Here is a 19,653-nt window from a genome sequence, read left to right on the forward strand (position 1 = left end):
CCTACATATAAATAAAGGAAGTTAATCCAATACTCATTGCTGTTGGACTGAAGGCGTCAAAAGGATGGGAGAGGAGCACCTGGCCTCTGTTTACGTCTGTTTACGAGGGTGGATAATGATAGGACAAGGGGGAATGGCTTTAAACTAAGACAGGAGAGGTTTAGGTTAGATAGTAGGAGAAAGCTTTTCACACAGAGGGTGGTGAGGCACTGGAACAGGTTGCCCAAGGAGGCTGTGGATGCCCCATCCCTGGAGGCATTCAAGGCCAGGCTGGATGTGGCTCTGGGCAGCCTGGGCTGGCGGTTGGCGATGGTGGCTGAAACTAGGTGATGACTGTGGCCCTCTCAACCCAGGCCGCTCTACGATTCTATGATTCTATGACCTCGGGTGCTCCTGAAAATTACAGAGTGCAGACGGATTGGAAAAAGGGGAGGTGGAACAGGGAGGTGGGATTTGGGTGTAGGGTCCCCAGCCCCGAGCTGGGGGCACGGCTGCACCCGCACCGAGGAAAGGCATTGTGACATCACAGGGCGGGACATGACATCAGTCTTTAGTAAGTCACACTGGCAGCCTCCCCCAGCTCAGACACGTGGGGCGGTCACTCCGTCCTGGTGGTCACTGCTGGAGCTCTGCTCTGGGTGACAGCCACTTGTGTGTTGAGAGTGGTCCTTGGGAGAGAACAGGATGAAGCTCAGCCTGACTCTCCTCCTGACCTTACTTGCTTTCATGTCTCCAATTCCTGACTTTTCCAGCTGTCTCAGCTGGGCCCGGAATTGGGACGAAAAGCTGCTCCTTCCCGAGAAGCAGCTTCCCTTAGAGACCGAGTGCCAGACCTCCAGCTGGCTCTCCTGGCTTGGTCTAACCACCTGCCCAATCAAGATCGAGGATGGGTACAAAAGCCAGGTCCTTCACCAGGAGGACAGCCCGGATGAAACCAAGAGCCAGACCACTAACTGGCTCTGCTGGTTTGGAATAAACACCTGCTCCACCAAGATGGAGGAAGGGAACAAAAGCCAGGTCCTTCCCGAGCAGCAGAGCCTGCTTGAGTCCAAGAGCCAGCCCTCCAACTGGCTCTGCTGGCTTGGAATAAACACCTGCTCCACCAAGATCGAGGACGCGAAGAAAGACCCGGTCCTTCCCAAGGAGCAGCGTCCCGTTGAGTCCAAGAGCCAGCCCTCCAACTGGCTCTTCTGGTTTGAAACAAATCGCCAGCTCCACCAAGATCAGGGACGGGAACAAAAACCAGGTCCTTCCTGAGGAGCAGAGCCCGCTTGACACCAACAGCCAGCCCTCCAACTGGCTCTGCTGGATCGGACTAAACACCTGTCCTCGGAATGGAGACAAAAAACTTGTGCGTCCTGAGAAGAGGTTGCCCATTAATGCTGAGCGCCATGCCTCCAACTGGCCCTTCTGGATTGGCCTTTCTCCACACCCCAAATGGGTCCCGTACAGGGTCAGCAAGTCTGTTGCTCCAGAGGGCCCAAAGCAGCAGTCCCTACGCACCGAGCAAAAGGCCTTCAACGTGCCTGACACCCTGCGCTACCTCAGGGGCTTCCTTATGCGAAGCCTGATTATCTGCTTGTTTATGGAGTTACTGGGAGACTCGTTTATTTTTCTTGCGGATCTGTTTCGGCTGCTGTGGGTTGGCTACCGGCTCTGGAGAGGATTCTGAAGACATTAGGCACACGTAAGCGATCGAGATTCATTCTGCACAGAAGGGACGGTGGGTGGGGAGCAGGGAACCGCAAAGGTCTGGTCTGTGAGGGCTTCCAAGAAAAGCAGACCTCCAGAGGTCCATCAGCTCTCCCCAGAGACTTGCCTGGCCGTAGGGCTGACACCCAGCCGAGACTCCCATGCAAAACAGGGCCTGCCGGAGGTGCGGTGAGCCCCACGGCCTGCCCCGAGTTGTCCTGTGAGGCTGGAAAAGCGGCGCAAGAATCAGAGCCCTGCAGGGTGATGCTCTGCAAAACGAGCCTGCATCCCTTTCTCTGCGCTCATGCCGTGTCATTTCCAGGGAACGGGACAAACGGCCTCAGCTTCCACGGGAACAGAGTGATTTCCATGAAGCACTTCTGTCCATCTGGCAGCCTGTGGGTCAAATGGTGACCAAAGGTGGCGCTGAAGGCACCTGCGATGACAATAACGTCTTCTACTGGGTGGACACCAACCTCTCCCAGATCATCACCTCCACTTCCCAGCAGGCATGAAATCAATAAAATCATCATTGTAATTTTCTAAGTATGACAGCGGGTTTCAGGATTAAGAAAATATGAGGTTTTCCAAAAACAAGTGTGGAGTCTTGTACCTTGGAAACAGACATGAACTAAATCATTTCAAGTCGTGCACCAATATCCAAAGGAATTTTTTCACAGTGGAGGTAACGGAGTACTGGCACAAGCTGCCCAGGGTGGTTGTGGATTCTCCTTCTCTGGAGATATTCAAGACCCATCTGGACACTTCGCTGTTCAGCCTGCTGTATGGGGCCTGCTTTGCAGGGGAATTGGGCTCAGTGATCTCTAGAGGTTCTTTCCAAGTCCTACAATTATGTAATTCTTGGATTCTGGTATAGCTGTGTCACATAGCAAAAAGAATTCATGCTCCAAACACAGGAATCAAAAATTTTGACTGGGATTCTCAGCAGGTTTGGGATTTGAGAACGAAACGTAGATTGAGCAGTTTTCTTTTTCCTTTCGATAGGGCAACTTTCTGCAGGGTTCTGACTCATGTCACAGAAGTGCAGACATGACTCAGATCTGCCTCCATTTCTGGAGCAACCCAACGGAGGTGTCTACAGCCAAGTCAAGATGCTTATACAGAGCTGACTTCTAGGCAATGCTGAGCAACCATTCTGAAACATAACCTCCCAAGACTGCCTCCCATAAATCAGCCTCTGACAATTTGGAGCCTGTCTTCACCATCAGAGGTTCACATATAACAAAGAGAAACAACCAGTGATGAAAATAGTCACTAATTTCTGCATCTTCCCGCGCAAAAAAAAAATTTTTTGTCAAACAGGCAGCATTTAGAGAAAGGGCTGCAGCCATCACTTTTTAAAATTACACACAGTTCAGGTCATGCAAATTGATTAACCTGCCAAAATAAGAAGCAAAGCATGGATACACTGAGTCAAAGACAACACAGTTTCTCTCAGAAACGTGGAATCCACACTGCAGACTGAAATAGAAAAGTTGATGGGTGCGCCTTAAACCGAACAAAGCTAGCACAAAAACCCACTGATTCCCTTTCCAGGCTATGTGTTAAGGCCAAAGCACCACAAGGAACACAACTTTCCTTCAAAGCCCACCTTGGAATGTTACCTGCATGAAAAACATCTGAATCCATGGGAGGTGTGGACTCCAATTATTTTCAATGGGATACTGTAATATGCTGTTTCTGACACACAAGGAAGTGGTGATGGTGCCAGGACAGACCTGCATTTGCAGCACAGGGGAATCACAGAATCACAGAATGGCCCGGGTTGGAAGGGACCTCAAGGATCACGAATCTCCAACCCCCCACCACACGCAGGGCCACCAACCTCCACATCTCACAGCAGCCCAGGGCCCCATCCAACCTGGCCTCGAACACCTCCAGGGATGGACGGGGATCCACAGCCTCTCTGGGCAGCTGTTCCAGCACCTCACCGCTCTCTCTGTAAAGAACTAATCTATGGTACCATCAGCCATCAAAGGACAGGCAAAGCACTGAAAGTATTCTGCATGTTGAAATCTAAGCAAGTTCCCTATACTGAAACCGTGCATGCTTCTACCCCACTCCAGACCTCCAATGGCTATTTCATGCACACATATTTGAGATGATAACAACATTTTACCTAACAAAACATTAACTCAAACCACTTCAGCTTCCCAACTTGTCTGAGTCCAATCACCACAGCAGGGATTCAGTGCCTGCTACATGTTTGGGAACGTCCCAGTTCCAAGTTCCAAAGAGCAGAGATCCCTATTTAAAGTCAAACTGTTAGTTTTTGTTTATTTGTAGCAAAACCATTAACTGCCAATCGTTTATTTGTTTGCTGGAAAACTAACACTCCAAAACAAACACGAGTTGAAAGACCATTCCCAGAACAGTGAATGATATCAGGCACAGTGCTAAAAATGTAAATCGGAAACATCAAAACACATGAGGAACAAACAATCCGTTATTTCTGAGACAGAAAAGAGGTTACCCATAAGCTGCCAGCTAGCTGCATGATTATCTACAATCCAGAAGTTATTTATGTTCTGGAGAGTGACAGACACCTCTGTACAGTATTTGAAAATATCTTCATGGCAATCAGCATGTGCCTGGTAAAATGAGGTATGTCTTAACTCAGAGTTTTGATAATCATCATGGAAAAGTGCCTTTAAAATATATGGCATTACAGACAGACCCTAATAAAGAGTATCATTGTATTTATGAGCCCAAATCATATTCAAAATCATACCAAAAAGAAAAGAAAAAAAGTAATTTAAATTTTTAGTCCTCTTCACCTTGGGAGAAGGGTGAACTTCCCTCTAAAAGGAATAGGATTCCTGCATGGGAAGTGAATGAGAGCAGCCTTATAGAGCTAGGTCCATCCCTTCTCCAAGAAAGGTGTTTAAAACAAGTAGGGCACTGTGGGGTGCATGGGAAACCCTACACGTAGGCACATGGGGAAGCAGTAACTGCTCCAAAGCTGAATGCTATCCCCCTCCTGACATCATGACAGATGCAGGATTTTCCTGAAGCATTCACATTCAGTGACTGTCAGCAAAGCTTCGCTTCCTAACTGTCTGTATCTATTTCAAAAATGCTGCCATTGAACTCCATGATTTTCACGTACATCTGACAGACCAGTGCGTACACTCATCCCATTTCTAGATCAGGAAACAGGCACTGATGTTGCAAGCCTCCTGCTCCAATCTACATAGGAAAATCTCAAACATGCTCCTGCTGCTGGCCCTCACCGCCTGCCTGCGCTGCCCATTGTACCTGCATGAGTCTGGGAAGAAAGGTTTCCTTACAAAGCAGCACTCACCAGCATTACATGGCTACATTTTCAAAACCAGAGGTCAAATAATTATTCTTCTCATCCTATTGCTGTGGCATAGCTCTGAAAATTTGTTATTTATTCACATCTGAGCAGTTTGGCTTTAGTTTGACAAATCATACCTAAATCTCCAAAAGTTACTTAGAGACACTGATCATGAAATGGAAACAAGTAATATTAAAAATAAATAACAAGAAGAACAACAATATCATGACTCCATCATGACTGTGAATCCATGACTCCATTATGCTGCTGAAACTGGTAACCACCAGGAATCACACAATTATAGAATCACTTAGGTTGAAAAAGACCACTAAGACCATTTGGTTCAACCATCAGCCCCACCATGCCAACACACCACGTCCCTCAGTGCCACATCTCCATGGTTCCTGAACACTTCCAGGGACAGTGACTGGACCACCTCCCTGGGCAGCCTGTGCCAGTGCCTCACCACTCTTTCTGAGAAGATGTTCTGCCTGACATCCAACCTGAACCTCCCCGGCGCAATTTGAGGTTATTACATCTCGCAGAAAAAGGTCGTGAAGAAGAGGGTCATCTCCTAATGCCTTACCCTACTTCATTTGTTCTCCCAGAGCAAGAATCATTTGGAACTTGAAGTCAAGCTGCAATACCTGTACTCAAATTCTGAAAGTCCACGCATGCCACGTGTACACTGAGCACTGTTTAGGGTAAATCACCCTAACACATGCAGCAGGGTCAGGCTTGGTTCCTCTGCCCTCGCCTTCCTCGTGCCTCCCCCTTTAACTTCAGCATGCTGTCAGTTTGCTGGAGCACGTCACTCACCTCAAAGTCCCCAGAATGAAAGGATTCCAGCCTAAATTATAGCTGTTAGCTCACGTCCAGTGAGATTTTTTGCTACTGAATTTAGAACCTCAACTGAAAATGAAGTTTTGCTTATCAAGGTACTTCTTGCATATAGCCCATCCTCATCCTCCTCTGTGCACTGATTGGAAGTCAGCTGCCATTTCAATCTGATGCCTGAAAATCTCCAGAAAGGTGAAAAAAAATCTTTGTCACACAGCTTCAGGTCACAAAACAAAGTCATCAGGAATGATTTAGAATGAGTTGAAGCTGCACTATCTGTTTCCTCTGTACTTTTAAGATGAAAGTAAAGAAAAAAAAAGTAAGAGTTATAAAACAGCAATGTAGCTGCTTGCTAAAACAAATCTAGCAGCAATATCACAAATCCATGCAGAAAGGAAAAAAATAGAATGCATGTCACACTTGTGAAAATAACTATTACGAATAAAGAGAAAATGTGTTTGAATATAATAAAAGAAGACTCTCAGTATGCTCTTGGCATATGAAAGTCACTATGAGGACTACAATAAAACTGAGAATACTGTAAAACAGCCATCTCATATACGTCCCTAGAATTTATGTTCCAATCCTAGTGTATTAAATTTTGTAATCTTTGGCTTTGGGAAAACGTGATTTTATTTTATAAAATGAACTATCATATATATTGTTTCTCTGAGAAAAAGTATCGGTAGGAACATAAACAAAATAGCTTTTTTATCACTAAAAATAACCGGCTCAAACTTTCAAAGTGCTTTCTGAAAGTGACACACTTGTAATACAAGCAGGGCTATGCACACATATAGTCCTTGTTGCATACACACATCCAGCCCATCTCACCATGCACTTGTGCCCAGGAGATGTTCTAATGCCAGCTACCACAGCCTGATGCTGCCAACTCCTTCACGAGAATTGCAGGCACAGCTGAACTTGAGACTTGTTATACTTAGGCATCCACATCCATCACTTCATGCTACAGCTTGGAAACCAGGATAAGCCACCATCACCACCAAAGCAGCTTCCAGATTCACCTCTTTCTGCCCTTTTTCCATTTTTTTTCCTGCTGTTGGGTTTGTTTTGCTTTTGTTTTATGGATTTTGTCTTCCCTGAGCTCCCCTATCACAAACGCACCCACAAAGGGAGACAGAGCAGGTCCTCGGGCAGGTGGGAAGCATCCTCCTCATGTCCATGGCAGCCCAAACTGTTTGTCAGTAACAGCCGGAATTAAGGCAACCAAGGCAACCAAAGAAGAAAGTACCTTCAGGAACACTATCAAAATATCAGTCTGAAATAGACACATGAAGTATTTAAATGCTTTCACACTCAAAACAAATTATGCTTGCTGCCCAATATTTGAATAGCTTTTTCTTTGCTATTTAAGATTGTTCCCAAACAGTCTGAATTTGATACTGTAGTGAATAGTAGCACTTTGACTCCTATTTGAAGCGCATTCAGCAACACAACTCAAATAACTACAAATAACATGTAGGATTTCCACACTTTATGAAAAAAAAAAACATTTTTGGCCCAAAGGAAGTTGTGCAAATTAGCTGGCAAAATCATTCCCTTTTGTTTTCTTTCCTTAGCGTAAAAACTTAAAGGAAAAGGAGGATCATTAATCAAGAAATAGAAAAAGCATGACAGCCACCAAGCATTGTTAATGTCCCTGTCGTAATGACACACTGAGCACAACGCTCAGTATCCAGGGAAATGGCGTTGTAATGAAGTTGGAGACTACTGTATAAATGCACCTTCTAAATCACCCCCGAGAATGTAGATTGCTCAGGGACTGGCCAGTTTATTAGTGTGACACCCTGATAGCTTTGACTGCAGCTTCAAAACAAAAAGCTACTTTGGCATAAAGAGCCCTTTTGTCCATAGTGCACAGACAGACCCTTCTTAGCATCTGCACATGGAGTTGATGCGTGGAGGTTTCTCTAAGCTTCCAAGCCATTCATCTTCATGAGACTTATTCAAAAAACTGTAATGATGGACATTAATTAAACGGCATAACCAGCAACAAACAGAGCAGAGATGTTGTCATTCCTTCCCACTTCTCAGAGAACTGAAATGTGCAACAAGAGAAACACCGCAACCTTCCACACTACTCAGGAGCCCAGTGGCCTGAAACCCACTCCAACAAGTATTCAGTTATTCTCCTGATGTCTGTGGCAGCTTATTTCACCCAACAAACAACTGAATATAAAGCAGTTCTGGTCAGGTTCAACCACTCCATCACTATGTGGCTGAACTCTGGTATTCTTCCCTTCCAGTGCATGTCAGGGATTTATAGAAGCACACACTTTAACATGCCCCTGTAAGCTTTCCCTCTGACTTTTTCACCCTGGCAGAACTGAATTCCCTTCGGTTCACACTTTTCCACAGCTGTAACACCCTTTATGAGAACAAAGTACATAACCTAACCTATCTACAGTATTTCCAACGTGCCCTCAGGAATAGAAGCCAAATGCTAAGTGACCCAACTCCCAGCTGCTACTCCAAGGCATGCACACAGTCACACAACTCCATGCTCTATTTGATGCTGTCAAGCGTTAAGCTGTATGACAAACAAGAAAAGATTCCATCATCCTTGTGCTGCTGCTTCTTTAGAGCCCTATCTCTTTGGTTTTCAGAAGCTGTTCTCCTTCCCTATCGCAATCCCTACTGCTTCTGTACTCAAACCTGAAGACAACACATTTACCTCTCTCTTTTCTACCCACACTGCTTTGGGGATGGTCTCATATCATTCTAGAGATGTTTACATTCCCAATAAGTTCTGCTGCCTTTCTCACACCTCCTCTCTCGTAGACCTTGGTGGGGCTGAACCTCATTCCTCACCTCCACAAACAGCCCCATCTCCTGAGCTGCCTCGTGGCAGTCTGATGCTTCTTCATCCTCTCAAGCTCTGAACTATTTACAAATACCTCACAAAATGATCTTATCCAATTAACCCTTACAGCTGGTTCTATTTGCCTAAGACATCTTCTTAAATGGCCATATAAATTAGGGCTGTAGCCTTCTCTCACTACGCATTTTTGACACAAGGGATGGAACAGCTCCCCTCCAAGGACAGGCTCAGAAAGTTGGGCTTGTTGGGCCTGGAGAAGAGAAGGCTGTGGGACGACCTCACTGCAGCCTTCCAGTACCTCATGGGAGCCTAAAAACAGGAGGGGAGTCAGCTCTTTGAAAGGGTAGATAACAGCAGGACAAGGAGAAATGGTTTTAAGTTCAGGGAGGGAAGATTTTGGTTGGACAACAGGGGGAAGTTCTTTACTATGAGAGTGGTGAGGTGATGGAACAGCTGCCCAGAAAGGTTGTAGGTGCCCTACCCCTGGAGGTGTTCAAGGCCAAGCTGGATGGTGCCCTTCCAAAATGAAGCTACTTGTGCTGATTCACCAAGAACTCACCAGCAAGAAGTGTTAAAGTGAGGAGATTTTTGCATCTCTAAAAGGCAGGTGCTAGATGTAGAACTGCAAATTTAACCGATTCCATTAAGCTTGTCTCCAAAGCGACCCACTTCCAGCGGTACAAGGCAACTATAGCTCCTCTTCATTCAATGGGAATATCACTGGTCTCTATCATGAGAAAGTTGAGCTCTTCACCACACTGCATCTTAGTTTGTTTACTTGTCGTTCATGCTTATCTGCCTGCAGTGAGTGCTGTAAAGTTTAATTAGTTTTGGTCAGTAAAATACACCAAGATCCCCCGGAAAAGCTCTCTATACACTCACAGTACAATGTCTGCAAAACCATTTTCTTGGTACCCCTGGTACCCCTATCCTGCTCAGGATCAGCTGAGCAGAAGCAGCTAAAGCAGAACTCCAAAGACGAGGCACTGTAAGCACAAAGCTGTCTGCAATCTCCACCTGTATTTGGAAGATCAAAAGTTTCAGGGGCAGCATTTTCCCTCAACACGTGCTGAAACTGATCTGGGTGTTAACAAAGGTTTTACAGTACAGTACTGGCAGAAAAAAAAACCATTCTCATCAGCATCTTTATCATAATAAAATGTAAATAAAATAATAAATAAAATGTAATAAAATATAATTCATCATAAGCAAAAATAAAGAAGGTTAAAAAAAAAAACCAACAACATGCACACCTGGAATAAAATAGAAATTACAACACTAATGAAAGCACCTTATGGGTTTTTTAAAATATCCCAAACAGCTTCAACTTGCCAGTGCTTCAGTATTCATTAATTGCTCAGGACACAGATTTATTTATCTATGGCTCAGAAAAGAATTCCCAGCTCAGAGGCTTTCCAAAGAACAACCCTCCCCAGTTCTGCATGGCCACCTCGGCCAGCACCCCGCGGTTTCTCATTCTGATGCTAATGCAGTGCAAACAACCCAGCCTTTCATTTTTCATGTATGCAATAAGCCTATCTTTAGGTCACTTCGTTGTGTCAGTTTAAATCGCAACATTCCCATAGAGAAAAATCTGGTCGTTTTATTTATTTCTGGAGAAAGAGAAGGGAGAAGAAAAAAAAAAGTTCATTGCAAAAATGCTATTTCTGTTTGTGGTGCCTTCAAGTCCCACTGAAATCTGCACGAATCAACAGCGGCTGAACCCACGAGAAACGACGCATTCTAATTAAGATTTGCATAGCTGCCCTCAAGTCAGGATACCCTGAAAATATCTGTCCAGGCATAGGTATATTATATAATTTCACATGTTATTAGGTCTTATCCAGAGACTGCTGGAATACAGGCTGAGATCCCATTGGTCTCAGTGGGCCTCAGATCTCTCTCCTTTGTAAATAACCTTGGATTCTACCACTGCGGCTCTCACAAGCATCCATACGGGGATATTCTCAGGGCTTCTCACAAGAAGAAGAAAAGATGAAGTTGAAGCCATCCATGAAAGGTACTGGATTTTTTCCAGATGTTGAGCTGTTTTTAATTAATTTGGAAACATCTGAAGTATTTGTTCATTAAATATGCTTTGCATTTCACACATACACAGAAGAGAGTAAAGAAACCCAAAACTGAAGCCAAAATCATAACATCTTTCTTAAAAAGACTTGATATCACTTTTAGCAAAATTAGGCTTACAAGAAAATCGCAGTGAGAGCTCTGCTGTAGCACAACATAGTGGTATTCAAGGCATGTGCTTCCCAACCCCAAGAATGCTCACCTTGACCTGGAGGACCCACTGATGTGGAGTTCTCCCACCCTACTCAGCCCTGCAGTTCTGAGTGCAGGATACATCCTGCTGTGCCCACCATAAAGTCATAGAATCATAGAATCATTAAATGTTGGAAAAAACCACTAAGATCACCACGTCCAACTGTCAGCCCACCCCCACCATGCCCACTCACCATGGCCCTCAGTGCCATATCTCCACAGTTTCTGCACACCTCCAGGGACAGCTGAACTAGATGATCTTCCAACCTTAATGATCCTATGATAGTATCTCCTCCATCTCCCTGGGCAGCCTGTGCCAATGCCTCACCACTCTTTCTGAGAAGAAATTTTCCTAATATCCAACTCGAACCTCCCCTGGCACAACTTGAAGCCAGTCCCTCTTGCCTTATCACTGTTACATGGAGAAGATGCCTATCCTCCCCCTCACCACAGCCTCCTTTCAGGAAGTTGTAGAGAGCAATAAGGTCTCCCCTGAGCCTCCTCTTCTCCAAAGTGAACAATCCCAGCTCCCTCAACCACTCTCCACAAGATTTGTGCTCCAGACCCTTCACCTCTTTGTTGCCGTTCTCTGGACATGCTCCAGGGCCTCGATGTCTTTCTTGTACTATTCATTCCACCGTACAACTGTAATAAGTAAAAAATTACTTCTTCCCTGAAACTACCTTCTCTGACATACAATCCGATGGCAATGCTTTAAGTTAAAGACTGAAAGGGATGAAACTTACAGCAAACCATGACCTGGTAGAAGTTCTGAAGTATGAGCATACAGAAAGTTCAAACAGGTAAGAAGGGAAAGAGAGACATTTCTGATAGCCAATGCCTATGGACCACTCACTGCCAGTTAACCCCAATTAGAGCAACCAGGAACGTACCATAGCCATCCAGAGATGCAAGAAGCAAAGAAACAACTCCCAGCCTCTGCTTTTTGTCACATTCATGGCAAGTAGTTCCACCACCAAACACGGAGGTCAATCTACATTCCCCTCCAACCCAGGCAGGAGGAGGTTGCATGCAGCAGCGCCCAAGCAGCTCCCAACATAGAAAAGCAAGGGACTTTCAGCACAAAGAGTAGACTATTTCTGCAATATCTAACTTTGTAACAGATGTCATTTACCCCAGAAGCACGGAGATCGTCGAAGAAGGGCTGCACCAGCCCATACACCTCTCACTGCCATCGCTGGCTGCTCCCGGCCTCTGGACCATCCGAGTCAGCTCGGCCGTTCGGCGCTGCAAAGCTCTCTGCGGGATCGCCCTCCCGACCCGCTCCGCATTACCACCACGCAGCTCTCGCCTGCCCTCTAGCGGCCGAGCCCTCCGCTGCGCGCTGCCGTCGGAGCGGTCCCCGGGCAGAGGCAGCCGAATCCCGGCCCCACGGCACGCTGAGAGCAGCCGGCAGCAGCACGGCCCTCCCGCCGCCCAGCCGGGCCGGGAGGTGAGCAGAACCTGCAGTCAGCGCGGGGAACCGCGGCTGAGTTCGGAACGAAATTACTGGCTTCTCAGAGATCTGAAAGATTCGGGTATTTTGTGGCAAAGATACGCTCCAACTTTTTCCGACCAAAGGCAAAGTTACTTATCTGGTAGCTCTGGTTGAGGGTCAAAATCAATCTAGTGATCACCAGGCAAACCAACATCTCAATGATCTGTAATCAGTTTTACCACGCGCTGCGCTGCATGTGATGCTCTCTCCCATTCTGACAACAGCACACAAAGATAAAAAAAAATCTAAAAAACTTCACATTTCTCCACAAGCACTCAAGTTTCCTTCCTTTGGTTGCCAGTGCTAAAATATGCTAACAGCATTAAGGCAAAGGGATGACTTGCAGAGCTCGCAATCCATATTCAGCATAATTAGCAGAGGCCAATTTAGCTTATTACTGCTTCTTCCTTTCCATATTATAAAAAGGATGTCAATGAAAACCTGTTGTCTAAATGAGTGCTTTCTCAGTGCTGATATAAGGCAACAATCATGGGAGAATACAGTCCCAGAGTATGTGTTAGGAAATAGCTGACTTGGAAATGACATTGTACACTTGAGGAAGATGCTATATTTTACATTTATTGACTTCACAAGTTTAATCTAGCTGACGTAGGGATTCTGGTGCAAGAAGGGTAAGGAAGGAAATATCCCCAAATAGCACAGCACTGAGCAGGGCAGTGCTGGGTCAGAATCAGAAGGAGGGGAAAACACAGAAACATCCACAGGACATCACAGAAAATGCTGCAGGTCCTCTTCACAGTTGATATTGACCCAGCACTACAGCGCAGCAAACATGGTCCACAAGATGATGGATTTGAAATGATCACTGGTAACACCGACCTGACAGTCCAGAGTCTGCACAACTACATTCCCCTTCAGTCCCCTACCCTAAATTAGGAGTGTGAAGTGGTTCTGAGTGACCTCAAAGCAACTTCAGCCTTGTGCAGAATGCCTCCCATCACAACAGTACCAAAGGTAGGGGAAGCTCATCCCAGCAAATTATTTTCACAGAAGAACAATGCAATAAGAATATAATCCATTGATACATCCAGGCTGAAGACGTCCAGTGGGTAGATGCATTTTGGGAAAGGCTGATGTTTACAGCTGCAAAGGGGATCGTAAGTGCTTTTGGAACCCATAAGCGATCCATCAGTCAATCTGTCATCTCAACACTCTTAGGCACCAGGAAAGTCTTATTATCCCCATTTTAGAGATGATTATTTGAACAATGAAAGCCTAAACTGCTTCCCCAAGGAGATGCAAGAAGTGCTGGAAAATAGCAGGGAACTGATTCCAGGCTTTTCAAGTCCTTTAACTGCAAAGACAGTTCTTGTTTCAAACACAAGCAACTAAATTTGACATATTTTGAAAGTCAAACGATTTGTTCCCTAAAAAAATCAGTCATTCTAGTCTACTCTAACACATAAGCCAAAGCACAGTGTATGGTATTTAAGGAGTTCCTGTACTATTTAAAAAATACACGTGTGTATGCTGACAGGTTTTATTACAAACAAAAAAAAATCATAATCCACTTTACTAGAAAATAAGTCAAATATCATTCCATGATTAGAAACACGGTCCCATTTTGGTAGGACGTTTCAAGCCAGTGGAGAATTGCACAGAAGAGTAACTCACAGGTGTGAAGTAAACCCAACAGGAAACATTTCTCAAAATAATAATACTTATTTCTCAAAATAAGTATCAGACCACATTATTGGCTAAGATGTGGTGAGTACCGCAGTGCAGGCCGCAGCTCCCTGCTCCCAGCAGAGGAGGCCATGCAGGTGCTGCTGGTGTTACTGGAGTTGGGAGTAGGCCATGAGCCTCTCTCAGCACACAGCCGCACCACAGCTGCCATCCAGCGGCCTCCAATGACAGCAAAACGATGAGCCACAGGGCAGCTTAATAGAATTTGGAGGAAGAATGTGGCTTTTTCTCAGAATTTGTTTTTATCCACATGAAAGCCAACACTACAGAAGGCGTAAAGAGTACTTAACAGAAGTCCAAGCCAAAAAGATCTAGCAAAGAAAAAGAGCCATTACTAGAACAGCAGAAGAGAAAGAAGTCAGTACTTACTGCTCAAGGGCAGGAACTAATGACTGTTAATGAGGCTGTACCATAGGACCCAGAGCAAAAGCAATAAAGATTTTCCTCTTTCCTCTATCAAAATCTATATGAAGTGTCAGCGTTTACGACACTCTTTGGAGAAGTACAATCTAGGATGCTGCTCAAGAACCTGAGACAGAAATTGCAAACATGAGAGATTAGCTATGTAAAGATACATGGTGTAAAACAGTTTGTAACAGCTTATCCACTTTACTACAAGTATCGTCAACTCTGTTCATTATCCAAACCTTCTAATTCAACTGCTCCTGCTCTCAAAGACTACAGCCTTTGGCAATATTTAAAGTTGCTTAGGTTTTCTTTTTCATATATTCATTTGGATTATTAAAAAGCAAATAAATTGCTAGGCTTCTCTTTCTTCCTTTAATATTTGGTTTCGTATAGAATGACAAACACTAAAAATCAAAGAAGAAAAACAAGAAGTAACTAAATAAACCATAGCTTCAAAACATTGGTACTCAGAAACAATAGTGAATACACAGTGATATGGTCTTTGTCTAACAATGTGAAAAAATGTCAGTGGGTATTTTAAAGTTCAGCTGACTAATGCTCTGCACTATTATGTAGTGAATACCAATGATAAAAGGGCAATTTCCCATCTGAAAACAGGGTTTCAGTGACTTCAGCTGTTAGGTAGAAGGGCCTGGTTAGTGCCTTCTCAATGGCATTTCTCATGGAGGCCCAGCGCTCCTGAATGGAGCCATGGCACCCGTTCCACCTGCTCCTGCAGGGGACCCAACAGGGAACCCAGGCCATACACCATCCCAGAGGCCTCCAGGGTGACCACATCACCACCCAGGCAAGCTCGATTAAAGCTAGTGGGACACTCACAGTGTAAATGCAGGAGAGGAAGGAGCTCCTTCCTTTTAGAACAAACTGAAAGAAAAGAACTGCTGGAAGAAATTCCTACTCCTAGCTTTAAGTGTCTGGCTGTGGTTCTCAAAGCAGGCAGTGCAGGGCTCCTGCACGTCCAGCCCTGGATAATTCCATGGTCAGCAGGATGTAGTCCATCCCACTGCATGTTTATGGTTACATGACACACATCTCATTCACAATACTGCTTAAAGATGCAGGGTAATGTTTATGGGAAGCAATAACAGCTCTCCTTAAACTGTTTTTCTACACACCTTTCCCTGTAAAGAGTTACTGAGCTTCAGTTCCTCCTCTACAGCAAGGAAACCTTCCCCAACTGCTCTGGCAATAGGGCAGCTTTGGGATGAAGCTGTCTCAGATGTAGACAGAAGGGCATCCTAGCACACAGCCAGAAGAGCCCTTACTTGGTCAGGACATATCAGCACCTCCCTGCTGAAAAACCACCAACGTGGGTCCAGATACTGGAGTGGGAAAATAAGTATGAATAAAAGCATAATAAGTACCTAAGGAAATTGCTATGTAGTGGTCTGTTATTCCACAGGGGAAAAAAAAAAAAAAACAGAAAAAAACAGAAAAAAAACCCCAACATATGATGATATGGCTCCACAGCTAATTTTGGTTACTGATCCATCAGGCCTTTCTATATGATGCCAACATATAATATGGAATGTATTTTAAGTGTCACTTTGCTTGAATATATACCTCCAACATATGCTAATAACAGTTTAAATGTAAAACCTTGCCACATCACAGCTGCTCACATCTATTACTTTTGAAGACAGAAAGTAACTGCTAAGCATCATTCTTCAGAAATGGTGAGAGAATGTGGGAAAAGAGATGGATAGATTTGGCAAGAGATTGCAAATGCCTCGGATTTCTGTCTCCTGCTCATGGCAAGCTTGCATACTTTATTCCTTCTCCAGTTTTATTTTAGCACCAACTTTTCTGAGTGTCTTTTGCAAGCCAGCTCAGCCCAGCATGAAGTGTGCTGGCACATTCCACTGCTGCAACCCCATCACTGTGGTCAAGCAGTCAAAATCCTCATCAGCTCCCATTTTCAGATTGTATGTTCCATAAGAGTAGTTGAAAGCTTTCCTGCTATGTGTGGATGCCTCCTTGAGAGCCTTCACATGGATAGCACAGCTTGCAGGAGGACTCTGAGAACACCAGAAGGTGAGGGCTTCCCATACCACCAAGTTCAGCTCCTAAATTTCAAGGGGCATCTCTGGGGGTCACTGGTCAACCTGTAGCTTAAATGTATTAGTTCCAGACTGAATAGGCAAAATGACTAATCTCTCTTCTGAAGCCTTACTTTCCACTGTTCTGCCATCAATTTTCTCATTACATTCCTTTTTTTTTTTTTTCCTTCCAGACAAATACTTCATCTATGATTTGCGTATAGATGCCTCAGTTACCTCTTACAGAGTAAGGCTGAGAAAATATACAGCCACTTCTTTGAAAGACTGCCCCTTTCTAGCAGGTTTCCAGCATGGCCAGACTGAGGGTCCTTTTACTGGGAGAAGGTAGATTAGCATAATTGCCTTATAGTTTCGACAGTTTCTGTCATCTTCAGAACAGATGTTCTCCAATTTATGTTGCACTCGCTGCTCCTTAGAAAAGACTGTTGTCATAAGCCATTCTGAACCCATCGTTTGTCAGCAAGTAGGAGGCCATGAGCTGGGCTGAGACAGGCACTACAAGACAGCTCCAAGGAGCTGCTCCATCTCCATCATGTGTGGCATGGCTTGAGTGTGCCTGGGCTCAATGGGCTCTACTCCACAATTCAGGTTTGGACTGCTATTACAGCACAAAGCAAGACCTTATGGTTTCTTAGCATCATACTGTTCGTTTTCCCCAGAAGAAAAACTTCACAGAGCAAAAGGCTCCCAGGCCACTAATTGTACCTGCAGCTAGCTTACATCTCATCTGAAGACCTAGTGAAAATATACAATAAGAACTGCTGCCGACAGTATCTAGCACTACACAAACACAAACACGTGGGCAGACTCATCTTATAGAAAGCACAGAACTCAGTTTGTTTCTCCTTGTGTGCTACATAAATAATTAGGTCTATGGATGTTCCTAGAAGAGGCAGTGGGAAGCCATCCTTGCAGGGTAGCTAAGTGCTTGGCTTCTGTGTATTTTTAGGCTTTTGTCAAACACTTAGACACTACATGCACTTAGAATGCTTTAAATAAATGAAGTGCATCGGGATTGTTTAGTGCAAAAGGCACTGTACCAATGCACCTTAACCACTTCCAGTGGAAATTATAACAGGATATGAGCATAGTAAGTGCAGTCAAAAAAAAAGCCTAATAAAAGTAGGGCAGCAGGGTGAGAGAGGAAGAAATTTAAGACTGGCAGCATTGCTGCCTGAAAGAAATCAGGACATGATCTGAGCTATTCTCAGATCTACTAAGATAGAAAGGGAGCAAAAGCACCTCCTGTTTTACTATGACAGGGCCTGCTTACACTTCATTACAGGCAATCTAGGATAGGCAATTGTGTAATCAAGAGCCAGACGGCTTTACTCATTTATAATTAATTCAGAGTACTTTGAAAGTGAGCTTAGAAAACAGCCAAATGTTTCCCTTTAAGGGAACCTCTCATAATGCTTCTGCAGGGCACTGCAAGCAGAGCAGTTGTTCAGCTGAAGACAAAAGGTTTTCTTCTGATATGAATGAAAAAAATTAGCAGCACTGCTCCTCTCAAGGAAAATGAAGCACGCAGGACTGTCCATCCTTGAGCCTCTTTTCATTTGTTTGGTACAAGCAAAGATAACTGTCAAGATATTTAACACCCACAACCCATCTCTAATTAGATATTCTTGGTCAAACAGGATTTGTGCATGACAGAAATAGAACTAACTGCATTAGAAGAGGAATGAACTCTCCCCAGGATCCTGCCCATTTTAAGAGCAGTGCCAAGTTCCTTATATTTACGTAGGTCTCTTGACAATTTACTAAAGAATTAGTAGTGGCAAGAACCAGAAACACTAAAAGCACACACAAACAAACACGCTTGAAAATACAGACAACCCCATCTTTTTTTTTTTTTTTTTTTTTTTTTTTTTTTTTTTTTTTGTTAGATTTTCTGCCCCATTTATTAGCTTTGTTGGGGAAGCAGCAGTAGCTAATTTCATATTTGTTCTCAGCCAATTTGACTTTTTGGCTTCCTTCCTATGCCCTAACAGAGTTGCTCTGTTTCCAAAGAAGGGAAAGCTACCATTGCCTTGCTGGAGATGGGGTAGTCTTTCTAAGTCTGCTATGGCTCCATGGCATCCCATCAGCAGCAGACATTGCCACCTGGCAATGCTACAGGACAGCTTGCTGGAGATTTGGAGCTGCTGGATGAGCAAAGCCTTCAGACTCTCCCCTAAGACTTCAGCTAAACATCCAATTCAACACAATTAAATCAAAAGGATGTTTCAAGTAACACAGATCTTCATAAGCTTGGAGATCCCAATCTTTTCATAAAACACTGATTTATCTTTCTTCCTGGGGGAAAAGAAAGAGCCCCAAAACCTCAAAAACAAAATAAAGGGTAAAAAATTAATAAAAGGTAGGTCTAATCTAAGTCCCATCGGTTTCAAAGGGATTTGCATATGGCCCAGTGCTGCCATGGTATTTTTCACATCTGTGGGGCATTAAAGGAAATAACCAAATCTTGAAATTGAAGTTGGATGTTCTTTGTGGCAGTGCAGAGGAACTAAGACTTTTTCCTTGCTCCTTCATTCTCTTTTCATCTTCAGTTTTGTTTGCCACTGCTAACTTAATATACAGGAGTTAATTTCTTTCCTGACTGGAGGCATCACTAGGGGAATATTGGGTGTTACTGCGGCAGCTGGAAGTCATTACATCTATATAAAAATTGTGGCACTACTCTTAATTTTTTTTTTCCTTTCTTCTTTTATGATTTATACAAAAGCACCTACCTTATTAATACTAAAGTTGAAGCAATTGCTAATGCAAATAACTGCCACCATAACTACATTAAATATGCAAATATAAATCACTAAGCATTTCCCTCAATCAATAGAAATATGATCCCAGTCCTCGAGCTGCAGAAATACAAGGTATCCTGAAGCCATACACCACGCACCAAGCAGAGATCTGTTTTCCATCGCACTCACCTTCACAATAAACCTTTTGTATGAAATCAGCCCTCCTATTTTAGCCAACT

General features: G+C 44.2%; 1 protein-coding gene across 1 annotated transcript; it reads left to right on the plus strand.

Annotated features, from left to right (window-relative positions):
* Window positions 1-463: 463 nt before the first annotated feature.
* On the plus strand, window positions 464-2,207 carry LOC146542408 (uncharacterized; the record flags this gene model as incomplete). The annotated part of the gene is given in 3 exon segments (XM_085212074.1): window positions 464-1,193; window positions 1,453-1,638; window positions 2,015-2,207. Coding segments are annotated over 3 exon segments (1,109 nt in total), but the record flags the coding sequence as incomplete, so codon positions are not given.
* Window positions 2,208-19,653: the final 17,446 nt, after the last annotated feature.

The sequence above is a fragment of the Meleagris gallopavo genome, chromosome 31 (genome assembly GCF_905368555.1).
Source record: "Meleagris gallopavo chromosome 31, MGAL_WU_HG_1.1, whole genome shotgun sequence".
Lineage (NCBI taxonomy): Eukaryota > Metazoa > Chordata > Aves > Galliformes > Phasianidae > Meleagris > Meleagris gallopavo.